At 48.5% G+C, this 24,730-nt stretch overlaps 1 protein-coding gene across 7 annotated transcripts in view; it reads right to left on the bottom strand.

Annotated features, from left to right (window-relative positions):
* Positions 1–1,036: 1,036 nt before the first annotated feature.
* Positions 1,037–24,730, bottom strand: part of C1H4orf47 (chromosome 1 C4orf47 homolog) — an 83,494-nt gene continuing 59,800 nt past the window's right edge. For all 7 annotated transcript variants that reach the window (XM_029586928.1, XM_029586929.1, XM_029586926.1 and 4 more), the window contains one exon: positions 1,037–1,388. In XM_029586928.1, coding sequence (XP_029442788.1) covers positions 1,340–1,388 — 49 coding nt within the window. In that variant the 3' untranslated portion in view covers positions 1,037–1,339. The remainder of the gene's footprint in view (positions 1,389–24,730) is intronic.

The raw sequence follows: 24,730 nt of genomic DNA, 5'->3' as shown, positions 1-24,730 counted from the left end.
GGATATCTCACAGAAGCTGCAATGTGAATGCTTCTGCTGTGGCCGCTAGAACAGGACTGAAGCCACTATCTCATTTCACATAGCGATTTGGACTGAATTGTCTAGAGGTGAAAGACTCTGTAATGCTGTGACCATTCCCTTGAGTCATCTGATCCTTCGATCAAGCCCAAACTCCCCTAAACTAGACTGGACTGCACTTCCATGAAGGTACAAACTCAGGAGACAGGAGGAGGTCTTCTCTGAAAGTGGTTATAGGTTTGGCTTGAGGGGTGCAGGGCTTGATTGGGTGGGAGTCAGATCTGGATGATGTGGTGCAGAACTTGATCAAGGGGCCTGGATCTCCAATCCATGTTGGGGGAACAGGGACTCAGACCTAGCTAAGGGGATGAAATCCTCATACTACCGTAACTTTTTCACTTTGAACCACTTAGCATGGAGGATTTTGAGACTCCACATGCACACTAAAAGGTTAACACTTGCTCTGAGGCAGGTATTAACTTTTAGGTTTTATTGGGCACCTGCAAAATAGAATGGAGTATGCTGTCATCCACACACTATTTTGCATGTGCCCACTAAGACCTCATTTTCACACAAAGCAATCTAATTTACATGAAGGCACTGGGTTAAAATGTATGCAAGGCCATTAATGCATAGCATTCTATCTTTTTTTCAGTGTGCTGAATGGCTTTAGCTTTCACATTAAGCTTTTGTGCCTAGGCCGCCTAGTGACTGGATTCAGGGTCCATAGTAACTGGGTTCCAGAAGGAGCTGTGTTTGCAGCCCTTAGCCTGGGACTGTTGTTTCGATGGCTGGGCTGAATTTGGAAGATGATAGAAAACAAAAAAAACAAACAGAGAGTTGTGAATGAAGGCTCATGGTGCCATAGCTCAACAGAGGCTGATTTGGATTGAGCTGGAAGTCCAAAGGAACAGAAAGAAATTTCTAGGCCAAAAACAAATATAGCATAAAGTCACCTTTCAACTTAGTCTAGAAAAATAGCATGTGAATCAATTTCTCTTCAACAAACCTCTTTGTCAAATGCAAGTACTTTTATTCTATTATTTTTATTAAAACCTAATTCTTGCTTTAACAAGTTTTGGAGAAACACATTTGCCAATGTAAAAATGAAGTTTAGAAATGTAGTAACTGGCATAGTGCGGCCACAAGAATTTTTTCTTGGCAACCGTTGATCCATAGCAAAAGAATTAGGAAATATGTTACAATTAAACTTATAAGTGGCATATTTATAACTATGTTTCAGGTAAATATTTAACAATTTGTTTTGCATTATTAATGCTAGAACTAACTGATTAGCTTCTTCTTCAGCTGCCTCACAAGTTTAATACGATGCCAAACTTAGAGTCTTGTAATTCACTGGGTTCACTGACCTGCAATAGAAAAAAAAATGTATATTATATGCAGTTACTATAATACATTATTGTTGGTATTGTATAGTGTATGATCTACAGAGCACAGTTGATTGGATTTAGTTCTACCTGTGTACTATTCAGTATAAATTTTGGTGCAAAGCTGTGTTTGAGAGAGTTTAAGAATTACCATATAGAGGTCCATATTCAGTAAGAACATAAGAACATAAGAACATAAGTAGGCCAGTTAATGGACAAGTTATCCACTTGAACCATATATTCAGTGAGAGCAACATTTCGCTGAACATACCAGCTTGAAGTTATCAGACTACATATAGCCAGATAAAAAAAAACAAAACACCTAACCAGCTATGGCTTAGAATCATCAAAATGCTATAAATAAAGCAGAAATATGGCGCGTCAGCATCCACGATAAAAAAGGGGCATGGTTAAGAAAATTTTTGAAATACTGCATTGCATAGGTAAGTTGCACAATACGTGATATGTTTTCGCGTCGCATGTCATTTTACACATCATGCATCATTTTACCTATTATGCATTATTTTCTTTATATATAAGAACATAAGAAATTGCCATGCTGGGTCAGACCAAGGGTCCATCAAGCTCAGCATCCTGTTTCCATCAGAGGCCAAACCAGGCCACAAGAACCTGACAAGATCCCAGTGGCTATTCCCTAAGTAAACTTGATTAATACGCGTTAATGGACTTCTCCTCCAAGAACTTATCCAAACCTTTTTTGAACCCAGCTACACTAACTGTACTAACCACATCCTCTGGCAACAAATTCCAGAGCTTAATTGTGCGTTGACTGAAAAAGAATTTTCTTCGATTAGTCTTAAATGTGCTACTTGCTAACTTCATGGAATGCCCCCCTAGTCCTTCTATTATCTGAAAGTGTAAATAACCGATTCACATCTACTCGTTCAAGACCTCTCATGATCTTAAAGACCTCTATCATATCCCCCCTCAGCCGTCTCTTCTCCAAGCTGACCTCTTCAGCCTTTCCTCATAGGAGAGCTGTTCCATCCCCTTTATCGTTTTGGTTGCCCTTCTCTATACCTTCTCCATCGCAATTATATCTTTTTTGAGATGCAGTGCTCAGAATTGTCCTGCAGCTTCCTCTTTGAGGATGTGTCAGGCACGGGAGAGTGAGGAGAGGAGGTGAGTTGTTGGACAGTGGTTGGAGTAGGAGTTTAGCAAATGATTTCTGAGTGCGTTGTCCATCTTCTGTTCTCATCTGTTTACCTTAACCTTTGTCTCTTGTCTTTATCTGTGTGTGAAAGCTTTTGTTTGTCAAGTTTGTCAGTTTATATTTGTGTGGTGGAAGTGGTGAGGAGTGGTGGTGTGGAGGAGTGGTGAGGAGTGAAGATCTGGAGAAGATGGCATCTGAGAGGAAAGGAGAGGCATGAGGAGAGGAGGGGGAGGTGGGCAGAAGTTTTAGGAGGAGGAGGAGTAGGGATAGGGACAGGAATAGAGGAAGAGATAGGAGGAATTGGAAGAGAGAAGGAGATAGACAGGTGTGTGGCAGGAGGACAGCAGACCAGGGATAGACAAAGAGGGTGGGGGCAGTTGGCAGGGCAGGTGCAAAATGGGGAGGAGGAAGCGAGGGGAGCAGAGCATGGGAACAAGAGCGAGGATAATGACACCTCTCTGGAAGCAGAAATGGCAACCCAATCATCCGACAGCCAGGCAGCAGGGCAGTCTTGTCTTCACACACACACGTTCAGAATCAAGGACAACACCAGGGTGCTCGAGAATTACAGCATACTCTTCGGGAACCATGTGGTGAAGATGTCCAGGGTAGCCAAGGGATAGATCTTGCGCAACATCACCCAGGCCATATCCCTGTGCAGTGGAATAAGAAGCATTGGACAGCAGGTGGCCCACTGCTACTGCGACATAAAGGCCCAGCTCAAGACCAAGGTGGCAAGCCGTAACAATTATATGCAACAGACAGGAGGAGGAGCCCCTTGCCCCATCGTCCTGACCCCCATGGAGCAGTGCCTGATTGAACGGTTGGGACCAGATGTATTTGAGGGGATGGAAGAGACCCTGGACACCACACGAGCCAAGGTCGCTAAGTTCACCTCACCTGTAAATCTAAAGACTGCTATAGATGGCCACATATTTTGGCATATAATGCTCACGCTGAATGACTGATTGATTGATGCAAAGTGCACATCTTATGCTAAACATTACATGTGCATGTCTTAGTTTTTATACTTATGTCTTCTTTTTGTTTCCACAGCTGTCACCCAGGAAACTGCTGGTCCCAGCCATGAAGCTCCCACGACCAGCAGCACAGCACCAACAACATTAGCAGCTTGAACTGTAATCTTGCAATTGATACTCAGACAGAGTGGAGTGAAGAGGAGGAGGAGGAGCAGCTTCAGCAGCAGCCAACAGAAGAGCACCAACTGCTTTCGCCCCTTGGCTCACCCCTCCAACTGGACATGAAATTAACACTCTCCAGCCTGATGCCATAGAACAAAGCTGCCCAGTCTCCATGTGCCTCCAGCATGCCCATTCCCCAGCCAGAAGCATCAGACACCCAGCCTGATCAGGCTACCAGCTCAGATTTGCCAGACACCCAGCCTGATCAGGCTACCAGCACAGTTGCAGACAGTGCCTCAGCCTCCAACTGAAGTACCAGTAGAACCAGCAGCAGCACAGGATCAGCCAGTTCACGAAATACTTGACTGCATTGAGAGGAAGCACGGGCTCCATATGCACCATATATGGGCAGAGCTGGTGCAGTTGAGGAGGGCTCACATCAGAAACATGAATGCCGTGCAGGCACATTCAGCAGCCCTTTTGCAGACCCTTTTCACCATAGCAACCTCCATCAACAACCTGACATCTGCCATCAAGCAATTAAATCAAAGATTGCCAGAGCCTCCACCTGTGCCATCCCCATCCTCCCAGGAATCAGCTCCACACAGCAGTCACCTGCTCTCGGGATGGCCCAGGGATAGGCCCTCCAAAGTTATGCCACCCCCAACCAGCCAAAAGCCCAGGTGAGGAAAGGGGCCATGAGGCTCTTAAGTTAAGAAGGTAAAGGGTAACAAAGTGCACTCAAAGTTGACTTATCCAAACAAGCCAGGCCCATCCTTAGTACAGAGTTTCTGTGCTGGCTAGTTGGAAGAAGACTGCTAGGTCCATCCTGACTACAGAGTTCCTGTGCTGGCTAGATGGAAGAAGATTGCTAGGTCCATCCTCTCTACAGAGTTCCTGTGCTGGCTAGATGGAAGAAGACTGCTAGGTCCATCCTGACTACAGAGTTCCTGTGCTGGCTAGATGGAAGAAGATTGCTAGGTCCATCCTGACTACAGAGTTCCTGTGCTGGCTAGATGGAAGAAGACTGCTAGATCCATCCTGACTACAGAGTTCCTGTGCTGGCTAGATGGAAGAAGACTGCTGGGCCCATCCTCTCTACAGAGTTCCTGTGCTGGCTAGATGGAAGAAGACTGCTGGGCCCATCCTTTCTACAGAGTTCCTGTACCAGCTAGATAGAAGAAGACTGCTAGGGCTATCCTCTCTACAGAGTTCCTGTGCTGTCTTGCTGATGGGGATGGTCTACAGCCTGTCTGTGTTATCTTGTTGCTTGCTTGTTAAGCCCTCCTCTATGCTCTGCCCTTAGTCCTATCTCCTTGATGCAGTCTCCAATCATGATCCTGCTGCTGTCTCTTTACCTCTCTCATCTCCTGGACCTGCTGCTGGTGTCTTTTCTCCTCTCATCCTGATGCTGCCTCCATGCTGGTGTCTCTTCTCCTCTCATCCTGCTGCTGCCTCCATGCAGGTGTCTCTTTTCCTCTCATCTTGCTGCTGCCTCCATGCTGTTGTCTCTTTTCCTCTCATCCTGCTGCTGCCTCCATGCTGATGTCTTGTCTCCTCTTGTCCTGATGCTGCCTCCATGCTGTGTCTTGTCTCTTCTTGTCCTGCTGCTGCTTCTATGCTGCTATCTCTTTTCCTTTCATCCTGCTGCTGCCTCCATGCTGGTGTTTTGTCTCCTCTCATTCTTCTGCTGCCTCTATGCTGGTGTCTCTTCTCCTCTCATCCTGCTTCTGCCTCCATGCTGGTGTCTCATCTCCTAGGGTTTCAGTCTTCATGCTTCTGTCTCATCTCCTCTTATCCTGCTGCTGCCTTCATACTGGTGTCTCTTCTCCTACGGCTCCTGCTTCCATGCTTTACTCTCCAGTCCTGGTCCTGCTACCTCCATGATGCGCTCTATGGACCTGGTCCTGCAGCCTGCTACTTGAACTTTGCTGCCTTGGCCCCTTAGGCTGTCCCCCTTTGAGTGCACTCCTTCAACATGAACTGTTTAGGCCATCTTTGAACTCTGCTGTCTTAGCAACTTAGGCTGTCCCCCTTTGAATGCACTCCTTCAATATAAACTGTCTGCACCTTCTCTTGCCATCAAATAGTTGTGCTGGCATCAGCTCTAACCTTAGAGCTGTACTGTAGCTATTGGATTGCCACTTCCGCTTTCTAGGTCTTTTGCAGTAATCATGATTTTGCTATAGGATAAGATCATAATACAGTATATGTCACGTTGCCATTTCTAACATTGCATGTACATGTCTCCACTAAAAGTGCTGGTCATTTCAGTTACAATGTCATGTGCTATTTGATATCTTGTCTTTGCAGAATGTGATTACCAAAGATGTTGACTTGCTTTGAATCTGGTGAATACAATTTTTTAATAAAGTGGTCACATGCTTTGAATCTTCACTCTCTGGTTATGTCTTTTCATTATGTGATTTTTGTCTTAAGGGTTCACTAGGTAAAAGGTTTGGGACACATATGACCTTGCATGTGAGAGTGCCATTGGCATTCCAACTAGGCACATTTCTCACATGCAAGGCCATATGGCCTAGGCCCTAAAACTTAAAGCTCATTGGATACTCTCAAGGAAGACAGCAAGAATCAAACAGGAAACTCCGTACTGTGCAGCATCACAAGTGGTTTGTGTTGTCTTCTCCAGAGAGCTAGCTCTTGGGTATGAGAATTTATATGAAATTGGCACTATTTAGCTATTGGTCACTTCCATATGCTGTCCAATGTAAGAGGTATAGAAATGCTTGGCTAGAGTGCTATACCAAGGTCTTCACTCTGTTGGTGACCAATAGGTTGTTTAGCTATGCTAATGTCATAATGTAGCCAAAACAAACCATTGGCCTCTTCCACTGTGAAGATCTATTACCTCTGACCAAACAATGGACATTCTCTCTGGGTCTAGCACCTAATGCTGTCATCACATAAGTCAAAAGCCATAAGCTTTCTTGAAAAGTACATAAAGCATTAGGTCTTGTTCATCTCTAGGGAGCAGAAATGTGCAGCTGCAAGGACCAGGCCAGCAAGTACATAGTGTACATGTAAATCTTTTGGGATGTTACGTAATAAGACGCTCATCACCACATAAGAGATTACTTTGGGCCCCTTACTTGTGATATCACACCACTTAAAAGGCACTCAATAAAAAAGCTTTTTTTCAGGTATGACAATTTTAAAAAGATGCAACGAGGACCAATGCATAGCAGATATAAAGCCCTGATCAATATATCTCAGAAAACACAAGCTTTTAATGGAAATGCAGTCACAACAGTGATGTACATTGGTTAAGTAATTTACAATTCACAGTGTTGAAACAAGAGCCCTGACATGGCCGTGTTTTACATCGAGCTGCGTCAGGGGGACCAGACACGTCCCCCTGACGCATATATTGTACATGTTTCTTTATAAAGAAACATGTACAATATTGAGCAGGAGGCAAGCAACAGGCTTAGAAAATGTATATATATATATATACACTTTGAGGAAGATAGCTACAGCAGAAATGAAATAAAAGTAAAACAGAAGGCGGCATGGGGAAGGGGTGGGGAAGGGTTGGAGGGGGAGGGAAAGGGAAAGGGAGGAGGGGGAAAGGGGAGGGAGGAGGGGAGGAAAGGGTATAAGGAAGGACGGAAAGAAGGAGAGGGATGAAGAGAGTTATAGAGAGGTTATATTGAAAAGTTTTGAACCAATAAAGCAGATAGTTATGATGGCGAAACTATTTATTAAAAAGCAATTGTAATAGCAACTGAAAAGGAGGGCTAGAAGGGAGGAGGGAGGAGTGAGGAGGGAGGGATGGAAGGAGGGGGGAAGGGGGGATTAATTGTACCTTATGCCAGACGTTTCAAGTGGAACCAACCTAAAATAAATGGCTAAATGTAATCTGGAAAAGAAAAGGAGGTAGAATTCAAGAAAGGAATTTAAAAAAAGGGGGCAAAATACAAAAGAATTAAACAGTGATAGAGATACTTACAAGAAAGCTTAGGTTCACTGTTTTTGTGAAAAACATGACTGCATTGAAGAAAGCGCATTAGAGCCGTTAAAAAAAAAAAAACGAAGATGAGAAAAACAAAAGCAAATTAATGAATGATAAAAGAAAAGAAGAGGAATTACCTTGTAAGCGAATGGAGAAATTACTTACCTGATCATTTTGTTTTCCTTAGTGTAGACAGATGGACTCAGGACCAATGGGTATAGTGTACTCCTGATAGCAGATGGGAGACGGCGTCAGATTTCAAAGCTGACGTCAGCCTACATATACCCGTGCAGGAAGCTCTTCAGTATTCTCCTCGAAAAGCAATTATGAATATATGTGTGCTTTAATAACTTGATTAACTTGGTTAACTTGATTAACTAGGACTGGTTCAACTGATTTCCAAATTGGAGACCGCCAGTGCACTCAACCGAATAATGCCGACACCCGGCAACTATGGGTGTCTTGAACTAAGGGTAATACCTGGCTTACCCGTGCTTGTCTTGTTCTTGGGGTTTGTCACCCAAGGTTCCCGGATTCCGGGGCAGCCGTGGGCGGGATGCTGAGTCCATCTGTCTACACTAAGGAAAATGAACTTATCAGGTAAGTAATTTCTCCATTTCCTAGTGTGTAGCCAGATGGACTCAGGACCTATGGGATGTACAAAAGCTACTCCCAAACAGGGCGGGAGGCTGCCCATGGCCCACTTAGTACCTTGCAAAGGTTGTGTCCTCCTGGGCCTGGACATCCAGGCAGTAGAACCTGGAGAAGATGTGTATGGAGGATCACGTTGCCGCCCGACAGATCTCGGCAGGCGACAGCATCTTGGTTTCCGCCCAGGACACTGCCTGGGCCCTTGTAGAATGGGCCTTGACTTGCAGAGGTGGGGGCTTCCCTGCCTCTACATAGGCTGCCTTGATTACTTCTTTGATCCAGTGGGCTACGGTTGCCCGCGAGGCTGCTTCCCCCATTTCTTCCCGCTGTGAAGGATGAATAGGTGGTCCATCTTTCGTACAGATTCCAATCTTTCCAGGTATCAGACTAGGAATCTGCCGACATTTAGATGGTGAAGAAGGCATGAGCCTTCCGAATCCTTATGTTTGTCTGGAGATGGCAGCGAGATGGTTTGGTTTAGATGAAATTGAGAAACCACTTTCGGTAGAAAGGAGGGGACAGTGCGTAGCTGTATGGTCCTGGTGTGAACCTGAGGAACGGTTCCAACAAGACAGAGCTTGAAGCTTGGAGATGCGACGGGCTAAACATATTACCACTAGGAATGCAGTCTTCAAGGTCAGGAGCCATAGTGACAGTCCGCGTGTTAGTCTGAAGGAAGTTCCCACTAGGAAGTCCAGTACTAGATTCAGATTCCATAGGGGCACCAGCCACTTTAATAGTGGTCGGAATTCTTTGACCCCTCTCAGGAAGCGGGAAACATCTGGATGGGTTGATAGACTGATGCCATCCACTTTGGCTCTGAAGCAGGCCAGCATGGCCACCTGAACCTTGAGAGACTTGAGAAACAACCTCTTCTTCAAGCTGTCCTGCAGAAATTCCAGGATCATGGGAATTTTGACTGTCCGCAGGAGGATCTCGCAGTCCTCACACCAGGCTTTGAATACTCTCCATATTCGTATGTAAGCTAGTGATGTGGAGAACTTGCATGCTCGAAGCAAGGTGTCAATCACTGCCTTGGAGTATCCACTTTTCTTCAGGTTAGACCTCTCAAGAGCCATACCATAAGAGAGAATCGAGTCGGGTCTTCGTGGATGATAGGTCCTTGCCGGAGAAGGTCCCTGTGTGGAGGTAGGCACAGAGGGTTCCCTGCAAGGAGTCTTCGCAAGTCTGCGAACCATGGCCTTCTTATCCAGTCCGGGGCCACTAGAAGTACTAGTCCCCTGTGGTGTTCTATCTTGTGGATGATCCTGCCCAGTAGTGGCTATGGGGGAAAAGCGTACAGCAGGTCTTCCTGTGGCCAGGTCTGGATGAGGGCGTCGATTCCCCGAGATTGCGGTTCTCGTCTGCGGCTGAAGAACTTAGGAACTTGGGCATTGGACAGGGTTGCCAGTAGATCCATGGCTGGGGTTCCCCAGCAGTTTACTATCAACTTGAAGGCTGTGGTCGACAGCGTCCATTCCCCTGGGTCTAGGCTCTCTCTGCTGAGGTAGTCCGCAGAGACGTTGTCTTTTCCCACGATGTGGGAGGCTGAGATCCCTTGCAGGTTTGTTTTCACCCACGCCATGAGGAGGTCTATCTCCAGGGATACCTGTTGGCTTCTTGTTCCTCCCTGGCGGTTGATGTAGGCAACTGTTGTGGCGTTGTCTGACATGACTCTGACAGACTCTCCCCAGAGTCTGTGGCCGAATCGTAGACAGGCTAGTCTGACTACTCGGGCTTCCAGTCGGTTTATGTTCCATCCCTCCTCTTCCTTGTCCCATTGTCCCTGGCCATCAAGTTCCTGACAGTGGGCTCCCCACCCTCGCAGGCTCACATCTGTGGTGAGCAAGATCCAGTTCAGTGGGGATAGTTTTATTCCCTTGATCAGATGGTCTTCTTGTAGCCACCATTGGAGCTGGGTCCGAACCTCTGCTGGTAGCTGGAGTTGAACGGAGTAGTTCTGGGACATTGGGTTCCATCGTACCAGTAGGGAACGTTGTAGTGGATGCATTGGGCCCTTGCCCATGGAACGACTTCCAGGGTTGATGCCATGAGATCGAGGACTTGGAGATAGTCCCATACCTTGGGGTGAGCATAGCTCAACAGTTTTCACAGCTGACCCATCAGTTTCCTTCTCCTTGGAAGGGGAAGGACAACCTTGTCTTCCTTGGTGTCAAACCAGACTCCCAGGTACTCTAGCGATTGGGAGGGCTGCAATCAGCTCTTGGCTGTGTAGATGACCCACCCGAGATTCTGCAGCAGATTCTTGACTCTGGTGGTCGCCTGGTGACTTTCCTCTGGAGATTTTGTCTGATCAGCCAATCGTCCATGTAAGAATGTACAAGGATTCCTTCTTTCCTCAGTGTTTCCACCACTACACCATGATTTTGGTGAAGGCCCAAGGGGCGGCAGCTAGTCCGAAGGGTAGCACCTGGAACTGCTAATGATGGTCCAATATCGCAAAGCGTAGGAAGCGCTGATGGTCGTGATGGACCGGGATGTGGAGATAGGCTTCGGATAGATCCAGTGAAGTCAGGAATTCTCCCGGCTGTACAGCCCTTATGACTGAACGTAGGGTTTCCATGCGGAAGTGTGGTACCCTCAGGTAACGATTGATGGTCTTGAGGTCCAGGATGGGCCGGAACGTTCCTTCCTTCTTGGTCCAGGATGGGCCGGAATGTTCCTTCCTTCTTGGGAACGATAAAATAGATGGAATAGTGACCAGAATTTTGTTGGTGCGTGGGCACCGGGTTATTGCCTTTAGGCTGAGTAGTCTTGTCAGTGTGGTTTCCACTGCTGACCTCTTAGAGTGGGAGTGGCATGGTGATCTCACAAATTTGTTTGGGGGGATGCTGTGGAAGTCCAGATAGTATCCTGATGTTATCTCGACCCATCTTTGGTTGAAGAGGGTAAGTCTGCCCCTATGACTTCTTCCTGTGGATGGGTCTGTTGATTCTCATTGTGGGGTGCAGCCGGGGCCTGTACCTGAGCCTGCTCCCCTCTTGTTGTGTCTGTTCCAAAAGGACTGAGCCCTGCCTGTGGGGTGAGGTGTTTGGTAGTGTGTGTTCTTGTATGGTCTAAAGTGCTGAGCTCCTCTGCCCTTGGTTCTTCGGGGGGAGGAGCGCTGGTTTCTTTTGTTCCTGTCCTCCGGTAGACGACGTACTGGAGATTCGCCCCATTTGTTGGCTAGCTTCTCCAGTTCACTTCTGAACAAGAGAGATCTTTTAAAGGGCATCCTCGTGAGGTTCGCTTTGGATGTCGCATCGGCTGACCAGTTTCGGAGCCATAGATGTCTTCTGGCTGCCACTATCGAGGCAACGTTCCTGGCTGAGGTGCGCACTAGGTCTGAGGTCTCATCCGTGAGGAAGGATACCGCAGATTCCATCGTCTCAACAGGCGTGATTGTGTCTCTGGAGAGGAGCAAGCAAGAACGTGCCACCAGGGTGCAGCAGGAAGCAATCTGAAGAGTCATTGCTGCTATGTCGAAGGACGTTTAAGGATGGATTCCAGTCATCTGTCCTGGGCATCCTTTAGTGCCGCTCCTCCCTCGACGGGAATGGTCGTGCACTTGGAAGTCACGCAGACCATGGTGTCCACCTTTGGGAACCGCAGGAGTTCCTTAGCTGTGGGTTCCAAGGGATATAGGGCTTCTAGGGCCCGTCCTCCTTTGAAGCTGGCCTCTGGGGCATTCCATTCCAGGTCAATCAGTTGCCGTACAGCTTGCAACATTGGAAAATAGCATGAAGCCTGACGGAGGGAGACCAAGATGGGGTTTATCTTTGGTTCCGCTGTGGTGTCCGTGCCTGGAATGTGCAGCGTCTTCAGGGTCTGGGACACAAGAGCTGGTAACTCGTCTGTGGAGAAAAATCGCAGCATGGTTTGGTATGGTTCCATCCCTGGGGGGATTTCTCCTTTCTCCAGGACGTCAGCCTTGTCTTTTGAGGTGTCCGTATCCCTGTTAGGGAGGCTCTTGCTTAGGGAGGGCTCGTCTCAAAGGGCCTGAGAGGTGCTTGGAAGGTCTTGCGCTTCTGCTGGCGACTGGGACAGAGTTGCAGCCAGTACTGAGTGTGCTTGGACAAAGGTCTGCAGCCCTTTGAAGAATTCCACCCAGGAAAAGGCCCCAGGATCCATGTTGATTCCCAGCAGCGCTATAGTGGAGGTCCCAGAGGTGGCTTCCTGTGTAGGTGCCGAGTTGGAGATACAGAGGTCCGGGGTACTATCATTAGTGGATCCGGATCCCTCTACTGGCTGTGAGGGACCTTGCTTTGGTTCCTCCTGAGCCTCTTCGCACTGCTGGCATAGGGAGGAGGCCACTTCAGGTTGCGCAGCTCTCAGGTGGCAGGCTGAGCAGAGGGCTTGTCCCTTGGCCTTCTTGGCAGGCGGTGCCATGGTTTGTGCTCTTGGGGAGCTTCAAAACTCGTCTGTGTGTGTAGGTGTGCACGCCGGGAGGCTTAGTTGTGCGCTCCAGGTGCGCTGAAGATGTGCGTGCGGAATGCGTACAGATGTGCGCTAGGCTACTACTCGTGCACCTGGCTGAGATGTGTGCGCCGCTGTGCGCATGGCAAGATTTGTGCGCTCGGGCCGTCTATGCGGACCGCTATGCGCCTGGCACCGTTATGCGTGTCGCTGTGCACACGGCACAGATGTGCGCGCCGCTGTGCACGCAAGTCGGTTGTGCGCATGGCTCAGTTGAGCGGGCAATACGGCGGTCAAGGGGGAGAAATGGCGCCAACGACCATGCGGACAAGATGGCGACCCCCCCCCCCCCCCAGAGGGTCTCCAAGTGTGTGGACCCTCGCACCGGATTGGGGTCTAGCCCAGCCGGGGCTGCTCAACCCAATTTAACAGACACCGGAAGGGATGATCTGTGCGGCTATTAGAGCCTCGGAGACTGGGGACTTAAGAGAGGTTTCTACCTTACCTGGTCTCAGCGTTTCCTGGTCTCGTGCTCGGGCGGTCAAGGCTGCGGGGGGAGAGGGAATTACCTTCACCACCATGCTCGATTCTACATCTGCTGCCTCTCAGCCACCCTGGGGGCTAAGTCCATGCCGGGAGCCTGCTACCGGACCGAGGCTTGCCTCTGAGGTATTTCGGAAATCACCTCAGGAATTCTCGACTGGGGGAGGGACCCTTAGGTATCACCGCAGGAGAGCGGGGCTCGTCTTCTATAGGTAAATTTTCTTTCTTTGGTTTAAAATTGCTAAATATATTCTAGTGTGTGTAGTGTCCCTATCTGCTTAGGAGACGGAGAAATACTGAAGAGCTGAGCTTCCTGCACGGGTATATGTAGGCTGATGTCAGCTTTGAAATCTGACTCTGTTTCCCATCTGCTATCAGGAGTACACTATACCCATTGGTCCTGAGTCCAACTGGCTACACGCTAGGAAAGAACGATTTTTATAACGGATAGTTCCAATGGGTACTAGCTGATTCTAGTAATTGGAGTCGAATATTTTTACCGTGGATCGGAGGGGAGAATCCCGCTGCGACTAAGAAAGTGTAAAATCTGAAACACAAGAGAAGAAATATGAACAATGATTCAAGACTGACAGTAAAGAATCGGCAAGAAACACAGGATAAATAAGGTGCCACAAAGATAAACGGCAATCGCCATGGGTCGGCTCAAAATGCTAATTTCCAGGAAGATAGATGAATAATAGTAAGTGAATTCAAAACGCTTTTAAATCAAGAATGCACGACACATTTTAATGTTTTTATAAAACCTAGTTGGAACAAGGAAGCGAAAAAACGGGGAGCCTAGAGGGTGGGAAGAGCAAAGTATAGCCGTGGGTGGTTTAAAGGAATGATCCAACATTAAAAATTAATAGAGACAATGGTCCCAGTACATCGTACTCAATGAAACCTTTGAGCTACAAATTACCTGTAAATAACGGAGCTCAGTGGGGAAGCAGGAAAATCTTGTGACTGAAAAGAAGAACTACCGACCCCAATTTTTAGAAACTTTGTAATTGTCAAAACTGTCAAAGAAAAACAACAGATGACAAAAGATATGAATTGAGTAATAAATACCAGGAAATGGGCTCGGGAGGATGAAAGTTAAAAACTTACAAGATATGGACAGCCAAACATACGAAGGCAAAGTACCAGGCAGGGTTGTGCAGTCCTACTGGAAAATAAAGAGAAAAACGCGCAAAAACGGGTTGTCACGTTGTTGGCTGTACCAATGGAAATTACAGTAGAAGGGTCTAAAGGGGAAGGGAAAGAGTGTGGGGGGAGCAAGGGGGGGAGGGAAAATGGGGAAAAGACAAAAAGAAAAGGGAAAAAAAGGGGGGGCAGTGGAAGGGGAGAGGGGGAGAAAGGGGGAGCAGCTCAGCCTGCTTCCCCCCTCCCACCCACCCACTAGGAAAAGCATGGCTCCTGCACTCCATCTCCATCCCCCTGCCCCTCCCCATCCCCGCTGATACCTTCTTCTTCTTCGCAGGGAGCAAGGGACCCTCTGCCCTGCTCCCAGCACAGCAGCACTGGAAGTGCTTGGAGTAAGGCAGAGAGTCCCTCATTCCCGGTGAAGAAGAAAAAGGTATCAGCAGGGATGGGGAGGGGCAGGGAGATGGGGATGGGGTGCTGAGCCAGGCTTTTTCCTAGTGGATAGGTGGGAGGGGGGAAGCAAGCTGAGCTCCTTTTAAAGGTAACATCAGGATGGGGCCAGCTTCCAAAATGGGGTAAATCTCCACGATTTTATACAGCTTAGGGGGAACGGGTTAGAATACAATGTATGAATTGACTTATGCTTTGGGGGGGAGGGAGGGGATGGGGCAACTTATTTTTTCTTTAGTAGATGACAACGCTATTTAGCTGTATATCTTTTCAAGATATTCTGATATTTGGATAGGTTAGCTGGGATATTTGGATAGGTTAGCTGGGATATTTGGATAGGTTAAATTCTAGCTGGGTAACTAGTTACCCAGCTAGAATTTAACCAGATAAGGGCTAAATATAGTCAGATAGGCCATTTAGATGGATAACTATTACATTATCCAGCTAACTGGCTTTTGAATATGGATCTCCAAGAGGATAAACTATCTTGTGGTGCACATGATAAGACCACAATTGATAGAGCATTCTTGACATCATAAATCATGAGCTTGAAGTCAAATGGTTTGCGGATGTCACCAGAAATTTTTCACGCTTGATTATAAAGTCATTGAGCCCTTATATGCCTTCATGCTCTAGGTTTCTGGAAAACTAAAGGAAAAATGTAAATTATTTTTAGCACTATTGTTTTAAATTAATTGGGATTGGCCCACCTTTATTAAGGAGCTTTTTCCTTCGATAAGCAGGCTGAATTAGCCATTGTATGTGGGTGACATCATCTGGTGGCACTGAACGGACTCATCTCTCTAAGCTAGTAGAGCTTTGAGCTCTCCTGAGCATGTTTGGGACTTCCCAGGTGAACGTTGCCTGATCAGCCTCCTCAGTCATTTTTTATCCAAGCCCAAGCATGAACGTGTACTCAGTCTTTCCTCTTAATTTTTCTTTAAACTATTTAATTCAATAATTCTTTTTCAAGTTTCCTCACTGCCTCTGCAGCACCTACAACACTTTTCAGTGTTACTTTAAAATAATTAATAAATCAGGAAATACTTTTTTTCCAGAGACCTTGCCTCCTCAACATGTCAGGCCAGAAAAAAAAAAATCAACGGTGAGTGTATCCAAAAACTACATCTGTGGCAAGGAAACATCCCTCATTTACAGCCATGAGCTCTGCTAGCAGTGCCTTGGGCCAGAACAAGACCAGAAAAATTGTTACGCCAGAGAATGGATGTCTCCGCGCTCCCAAAATTCCAGGGCGATTAGGATTATGTGGCTGCATAAATCTCTTCAGTCGTAGCAGATTCTCTTTTCATAGTGCAGCATCATCTGCCTTGCCAGGAAAAGAGTTGAGCAGGAGCTCCTCAAACACTCCGCTACTTGCGCAATCTGAAGCTGCGGGGTCAAGTAGTGTCAGCCATCCTGCATCTAACAAGAAGCGACATCAATCATTAGAATCACAGGAGTCTGCGTCGAAGAAGCATAAGATTCCAAATGAGATACCTCGGAACTGTAACTGTTGAACAGACCATCATTAGTGCCATTGGCACAAGGTGCATCAGCACTCCTGACACACAACGCATCAAATCACTTGGCTTACGCACCAATGCACTCGATGCATAACAACAATGCACAGAAGCCCATGCTTCAATGTATCTCAAAATATGCGGAATATAAATATTTTAATAAATATATAAATAAATAATCGATGCACTTCAAAGCTTCCACACACCAGCCGCATGGTGCATCCGTTCCTCCAATACATGACTCCATGATATTGTTATTGATCTGTTAACAAAGCTCTGTAGAGAAAGCTAGGAGTTAACAATCTGTTATTGTGAGGTGTTAGTCTGCTTGGAGTTAGCAATCTGTTATTGATCTGATGCCTGATGGGAGAAGCAATCAGATAGTTGAGGGTGGATCCTTGGACCATTGGCAGATGACCACGCCTCCGGGGAAATGATCCTGAGAGGGACCACCGGTCAAGCTCAGAGTTAGGAGACAAACACACACTAGTTCTTTATTAAACAGAACCACAGAGATGGCAGTAGTGAGCTGGCATGCCCGGCTGGGCTGTAGTCCCTCAGATACTGGAACAGCAATCCCTGGAGGCTGAGCTGAAGAGAGACTGAGATATAGTGAGTAGGCAGGTTATGCAGATGTAACACTCACACAATGTCCCAATGAAGCCCAGGAGCTGGAAAGTAAAGGGCCTCGAGGAGCGAGTACCTGGTTCCAGGGAAAGCTCAGAGAGAACGATGGTAACTCACCGATGTAGCTGAGATAGTTGGTAGTGAAGACTTCCAGGCAGAAGAGTATACGAAGTAAGTCTGGGATGAGGGCCCTCGAGGAGCGAGTACTGGTTCCAGACTGTTACCTGAAAAAACAAGGAAAGAGCGAGGCCCCCGAAGAGCGGGTACCTCTGGTAAGTCCAAGGAGGCAGAGTAGCTTAGACGGACAAAGCGAGTCCGTTGTCAATCCGTGTCCTTGCTAACTACGTGTCCTTGTCAATCCGTGTCCTTGCTAACTCAATGTGTTAGCAAATTCCAAGACCTTAAATATCCGTCGCGGGTGACGTCATCTTCAGGGGACGCCCCCGAGGTTCGCATCAATGCCGGTACTTCAATCGAGGCTGCGCCGCGCGCGCGCCCCTATGCCTCCTGGAAACATGGCGGGAACGCCCGAGGACAAGTGGCAGGAGAACGCCGCGGTAGCCAGTCTTCCTGCGGACAGAGAGGGAGGCGCCAGAGAGGTAAGGAGGGCAGAGAGAGGGCATCGGGCACCGACGGACATAACAGATATACAGTACAAGAATACATGGCTCAATCCCAATGCAGGCAATGCTTGCATCAATGCAACATCCTCAATCTGCACAAGCTTCCTTGATGCTACTCACTATAGATCGATCAAAAAAAATCAAAATCACATTCTTTCTAAAGCGTCCAGCCATTCATCAAAACTATCAATGCATCAGGCCCATTCACCTGGTCCATCAAGCTGTTCTACCAACACAACTTTATGCAGCCCATCCTAGATTGGTGGCAGAAGGGGTCATGTTACTCTGCCCCCTCCAATAACAAGAACCCTCACTCCTGTAAGGATACATTTGGAGGGTCTTAATTTGGAAACACCAGATCTGTTATGTTCCATAGTTCCACATGTCTCCAATAAACCTCCTAATAAGATGCAGGAACCTATTCTAGCCTCCAAAAAGGATGTTCTACTGTCCACACAAAGTCAACAGACACATCAGTCACTTGACCATATTGTAGATTTGGCGAGAAGTTTCTTTACCTCTCTGACTAAGATGACAGAAGGAACTTTCCAGCCTCTCCTCTCCACCAATACTACAGCAATCTCTTAGACCCAGAGTCCCAATCTCACGTATCAGTCTTAGCACATCATCGGAACCTATACTTCAGTGTCCTTCATCATTGCACTATCTAGCAGCAGAGTCCAGTCAGTCTGATGTGATTGACCAGGGTGTATCCCCTTCAGGGATAACCAGAAGAACCTCCTAGTTCGTGCTTTTTGTCACTGAAGTCTTGGATAAGTGAGCCCGGGTCAGTAGGTTCAGAAGATGACTCTATAGTTATACCTTCTGACCCACTCTGGATCCTCCTTCCCAATGTGGTCAGGAGGATCCAGACCACATCTCACCCCAGAGGACCTCACATAATCTAATTTTGTGAAAAAAGTGGGAGTGATTCTTAGTGTCCATGTCCATAAAGACAAAGACCACTGCTCAGAATTGCTCAGTCTTCTTCAAATTCTAGACATCCTGTAAGAACCAGTGGCCCTTCCAGTCCACAACATCCTCAACAAAATACAAATGAAGATGTTGGAAACACCTATTTTGGGCATTCCTATGGCTAGGAAGCTTGTCCTGAAATACAGAGTTCAGAAGTCTCCAGGATTTGGCTTTATCCAGCTGCCACACCAGTCTAAAGTGGTTGAATCTGCTATGAAAAAAGTGAAAAAGACACAAATTAACTTCTTCGAGGACAAGCAGGATGGTAGTACTCACACATGAGTGACATCATCAGATGGAGCCCCGATGTGGAAAAATTATTTCAAAGTTTCTAGAACTTTGACTAGGCACACTGAGCACGCCCAGCATGCCCTATACCCACGTTGGGTCCCTCTCCAGTCTCTCTATTTCCATGGAGCTGTAAGCCTCACAGTGTGAGTGAGCTCACTTTGGCTATTTTTGGTTTTGTGGAAAACTTTGTTTTTTCTTGTGGTTTTCATGTTTTTTTCTCGTGTTCCATCACCGGGTCCCTCTCGGTGCCCTCCTGTAGTGTCTCCTAGTCAGGGTTTTTGGCTGCCCTGCCGACATTGCCTTCAGTTTTTGCCCCTTTTGTTTTGTCCATCATGGCCATGTCCGGTTTTCAGCAATGCCCCTGGTGCCCGAGGACCATGTCCATCACAGATCATCATAAAATATGTGTCCTCTACCAGGGGGCATTGCATGACATCCAGGGTTGCCGCTTATGTGCCCAGATGACTCAGAAAGAATGTCGGCTTCAACTTGATGAGATGGAGCAGCTCTTTGGGTCAAAGACATCTGAGCCATCAGTATTAGCATCGAAGGACCAATCATCGTCGATCTCCTCCAGGCCAAGGATGTCGGGTTCCTTGTCATCGGCCTTGGCACCAGGGAAAGACCGGGCTGAGCATCAAGGGAAGCCAAAGATTCATCAGCACCAGTCCCTGTTGATACATGGTGCTGGGCATGGAGATGCATGGGTTTTTGCTGCGATGCTCCTGAAGTGACCCCATGTCAAGGAGCGCAAATCCTCCATTGATGCCATGGGTCCACGACAGTCTCCACCAGTCATGATGCCAGTCACCAATCCATTGCGAGGGTCGTAAGAGAATCTGGCCACCCTTCCTTTTTCCTAGTCAATGTTGGCAATCGGCAACGTTTGAGGAGGAGCTGGAGCGCCGAGTCCAGCTAGTGGTGGACCGGGTGCCTCAGAGCTTCGGTCCTGTGGCATCAACGGCACTGGACCTGGTGCCGCCTATCCTCGTACCAAGTCTGGAGAAGCTCAACGTCCTTGTTGGTGCATTACCAACCCAGCTGATGCTGGATCCTGGGATAGCATCGGTGCTTGGCGGGGCTGCAAGGTCTCCCCCTACCGATAAGGTGATTGATGCCGGTTCCGTGGAGGAAGAAGCTCCACCGAGGCCAGCAGAGACGCCGAGGCCTGCTGTCCCCCATTCAGTTCTACCGATGCCTGCACTTCTGGAGTAAGGCAGAGCACCTAGGGTCCCATCCCGTGGCTTACAGTGAGGATGAGGAAACCTATGAACCCTAGGGGGATAACACTTCAGAGTTCTCCTCCAAAGGCTCAGAGGATTTCCCTTCATAACCTTCTTCTCCAGAAGAGCGAAGGAAGTCTCCACCTGAGGACTTAACCTTCACAAGTATTATAAGGGTAATTGTGGTAGCCACAACGTTTCAGTTATTGATGGAGGAGGATGCCAAGCACAAAATACTGGAGATCCTCCAGTTCATGGAGCCTCCTAAGGGAATCGTGGCAGACCCGGTACATGAGATCCTTAAGGAGTTGTTGCTGAGGATATGGGAACACCCCCTCACAGTGCCTCCTATTAATAAGAAGGCAGATGGGGGTCTACCTCGTCTAGAAGGCTGCTGGATTTGATAAGTGTCCACTGCCCCACCAGTCGGTGGTAGTTGAATCCACCCTTAAGAGGGCCAAGCACTCTCAGACTCATTCCTCGATGCCCTTGGGGAAGGACCATAGAGTGACGGACGTTCTTGGGAGGAAGGTATTTCAAGGCACCATGTTCATTGCTCGCATCGCTGCCTACCAGCTCTACATGAGCCAGTACTCATGGGACTTCTGGAAGCAAGTGCAGGATGTGGTTGAGCAGCTGCCTCAACAGCAGCAGGACACCCTCATGTCGCTGATTCATAAGGGCCTGGAGTGCAGAAAACACAAAATCCGTGTGACCTACAATGTTTTTGAGATGGCATTGAGAGTCTCTGCAGCAGGAATCGACGCCTGCAGAATGGCATGGCTGCAGGCCTCGGATCTCTGACCAGAGGTACAGGAACGACTCACTGATGTGCCATGTATTAGAAAGAATCTCTTTGGAGATAGGGTGAGGGACGCTATGGCCCAGCTTTGGGACCACCATGAAACCCTCCAACAACTCTCCACCAGTACTTCAGACACGTCTTCCTCTTCTAGGAACCGGTGAGACTGGGGCCAAGGAAGACTTTCTTTTGCCAAAGGAATTTCAATCCTCCACCCCCTCACTCTTGTCAACACCATCAGGGCTCCTCCAGCCATCCTAGACAGTAGGGAGTCCCCGAGCCCCAGCCGGCTCCTTACTCAACTCCAGGGACGGGGTTTTGACTGGGTTGTAGGGACAATCAACCCTCTGGTTGGGGGAAGACTGTGGTTCTTTGTGAACCAGTGGCCCAGTATAATCTTGGACCAGTGAGGTCTGTCCATTGTCCATCAAGGGTACCAACTGAACCTATTGGGTGTCCCACCAAATTGCTCTCCCTCTTAACGGCCAGAGTGGTCAAGCCCGTATCACCAGAGCAAAGAAAGTGAGGATTCTACTCCAGCTAGTTCCTGATTCCAAAGAGAACAGGAGGACTCTGTCCCATCCTAGACCTAAGGGCCTTGAACAAGTTTCTAAGAAAAGAAAAGTTCAAGATGGTTTGCCTGGGCACTTTGATCCCCCGGTCACAAGAAGAAGCTCCGATTTGTCATCAGAAAACAGCACTTCCAGCACCAGGTGTTGACATTCGGGCTTGTATCAGCCCCATGAGACTTCACACAATGCCTGGCTGTGGTGACAGTGCACCTCCACAGGCTGGAACTGAATATTTTCCCGTGTCTGGACAATTGGCTGGTCAAGAGCACATCTCAGGCAGGGGCCACTAGGTTCATGCGCTTGTCTATCCGGATGCTGGAGTCACTAGGATTTGTTCTCAGTTACCCAAAGTCCCATCTCAGCCCATTACTTCAATTGGACTTCACAGGAGCCCTGCTAGACATGGCTCAGGCCAAGGTCTTCCAGTCTCGCCAGAGGACCGTCACCTTGATGACCATCAAGGCAGAGATCCAACAGAGCAGTAGGCGTCAGTCTGATACATGTTGATGTTGTTGGGCCATTTGGCCACAACTGTCCATGTCACTCCCTTGGCATGTTTACACATGTGCAGAGCCCAATGGACCCTGAGGTCGCAGTGGCACCAGGTCACTCAGAGTCTCCAGGATTGCATCCGAGTCATCCTGTCTCTTAGGGACTCATTGTCCTGGTAGTGGGAACTTTCAAATCAGGAATGGGGGAACTCGTTTCGAAGTCTCCCTACCCAAATTGTCCTAACCATAGGTGCTTCCATCCTGGGGTGGGGAGCTCATTTAGTTGGGCTCAGCACTCAGGGTCTCTGGTCTGGCCAGGAACGCTCTTGTCAAATCAACTTTCTGGAGCTTCAGGCGATCAGGTACACATTATGGGCTTTCAGAGATCAGCAGTCCAACAAAGTTGACCTGATCCACATTGACAACCAAGTAGCTATATGGTATGTCAACAAGCAGGGAGGCACGGGATTGTACCTCCTGTGTCAGGAACTGGTCCAGAACTGGTCATGGGCCCTCTCTCAAGGGATGGTGCTCAGGGCCATGTACCTTGCTGGGACGGAGAACATGGAAGCGGATAGGCTAATTCGAGCCTTTAGTCCCCATGGGTGGTCCCTGGACCAGGGGTTAGTGAATCGGATATTCTGCCTCTGGGGGAGCCTGGACATAGATCAGTTCGCATCCCCCTGCATAAGGAAGGTGCCTTGGTTCTGCTCCCTGTACAGGTCAGAAGGCAAACCAGTCTCGGATGCCCTTTCCCATCATTGGGGCAAGGGTCTTCCGCATGCTTATCCTCCGATTCACTTAGTGGCAAAGACTTTCTTGAAGCGTTGCGAGAACAGGGGCCTATGATTCTCATAGTCCCTTACTGGCCAAGATAGGTCTGGTTTCCACTCCTATGGGAGTTGTCCATCCAGAGACCGAGCAATCTGGGGACTTCCCCAGATCTCATCATGCAAGATCAAGGCAGGCTACAGCATCCCAACCTCCAGGCCCTGTTGCTTACAGCCTGGATGTTGAGAGGTTAATCCTGAAGCCACTTGATCTCTCAGAGATGTGTCTCGGCTTCTGGTGGCTTCTAGAAAGTCATTCACTAGAAAGTCCTATGGACCGAAGTGGAGGAGGTTTTCCATGTGGTGTGATCAGAAGCCCCCACAAAAACTGCTTGACTACCTCCTACACCTATCGGAGGCTGGCTTAAAGAACAACTCCATTAGAGTTCATCTCAGTGTGACTGACGCATACCACCAAGCTGTATATGGTGCACTCCTCTCTGTCAGCCTATAGTGTTATGTACACCGACCGCAGGGTCCAGCAGTCAGCTGCACTCACCTCCCGCCAGCCCACCAAGGCAGCCCCAGGCTCCCTGGCCACAGCTGAGAGCCAGCATCAATGCTGCACCACTTCTGCTCCTCCTGACACTGTCCTTGATGTGGCAGCCCTCCCCGGGCCGAGCCACCTCATAGACACTGCACTGCCACCTTCCTCTTGGGCTAGGAGCATCTTTACGCACGCCTTTCCCCAAAATTTAAAGGGCCCGTGGCGGGAATCGCCCGTGGCCCTTACTGATGACATCATAATCTTCCTCTACTTAAGGCAACCTCTGACAGTCAGAGCTTGCCTTGGCAACAAGACCCTTCGCTCTCCTGAGCTGCGCTTCGGTGCTCTGGTACTTCAATCTTCCTGCATTCCTGATTCTTCCTGCGTTCCCGCCTTCCTGTGCTCCTGATTCCGGACGGACCTTTGGCTTTTGACCTTCTGCTTGGACCTGGCTCTGAGTATTGCCGCCTGCTCTGAGCCTCTGCCTGGACTTGACTCTGAGTATCGCCACCTGCCTCCAACCTTCAGCCTGTACCCGACCTCGTATGCTATCGCCTGGTCTTCTCTTCACGGGATCATCCACACAGAGGTCCACCTAAGTCCAGCTGGCCCCGGTACCCAAGGGCTCAACCTGCAGGGAAAGAAGACTGGTATTGGCGAAGTTCCTCCTGGCCTCTGCTCCAGGCTCGGCCTCGCCTACTATTGGAGGGGACCTGTGGGGGCTTCTCCCACAGGCAGCGCCAACTTCTTCTCAGGCCAAGGGTCCACTTCTCCAACAGTTTTTCAAGGCCATGGACCTGACGGAGGCCTCCACTCTCCAGGCCATTTCAGGACTGGCACACAAGATCCAAGAGCAACAGCAGTTTCTTGAGGCTCTGGTGGCCTCCATCGAGTGCCTAAATGCTCATCTAGACTCCTCCACTTCGCCGTCGGCACCATCGTCGATTTCTTCAGGTCCTCCTCTTCAGGCCACATTGGCATGTACATCCATTCCTCTACCAGCACCACTGCCTTACAACAGGGATCCGAAATAATGTCGGGGGTTTATCAACCAATGCTACATGCATTTCTCCCTACAACCCATGGCATTCTCAGACAACACCACCAAGGTTACGTTCATCCTCTCGCGTCTGGATGACAAAGCACTGGCATGGGCCTCCCCACTCTGGGAATGTGCAGACTCCCTTTTGCTGGATCTCCCACACTTTATCTCCACTTTTAAGATGACCTTCGATGATCCAGGGAGACAGGCCACCGCCAGCATGGACTTGCTGCATCTCAAACAGGGACAGCACTTGCTTAGTGACTACACTATCGAGTTTTGGATGCTCGCCGCCGAACTTGGATGGCAGGAGGACTGTCTACGCCTTCTCTTCTTGGATGGTCTC

Source organism: Rhinatrema bivittatum, chromosome 1 (genome assembly GCF_901001135.1).
Source record: "Rhinatrema bivittatum chromosome 1, aRhiBiv1.1, whole genome shotgun sequence".
NCBI lineage: Eukaryota > Metazoa > Chordata > Amphibia > Gymnophiona > Rhinatrematidae > Rhinatrema > Rhinatrema bivittatum.
The sequence above is the reverse complement of the archived record's forward strand: the minus strand, read 5'-3'. Positions and strand labels throughout refer to the sequence as shown.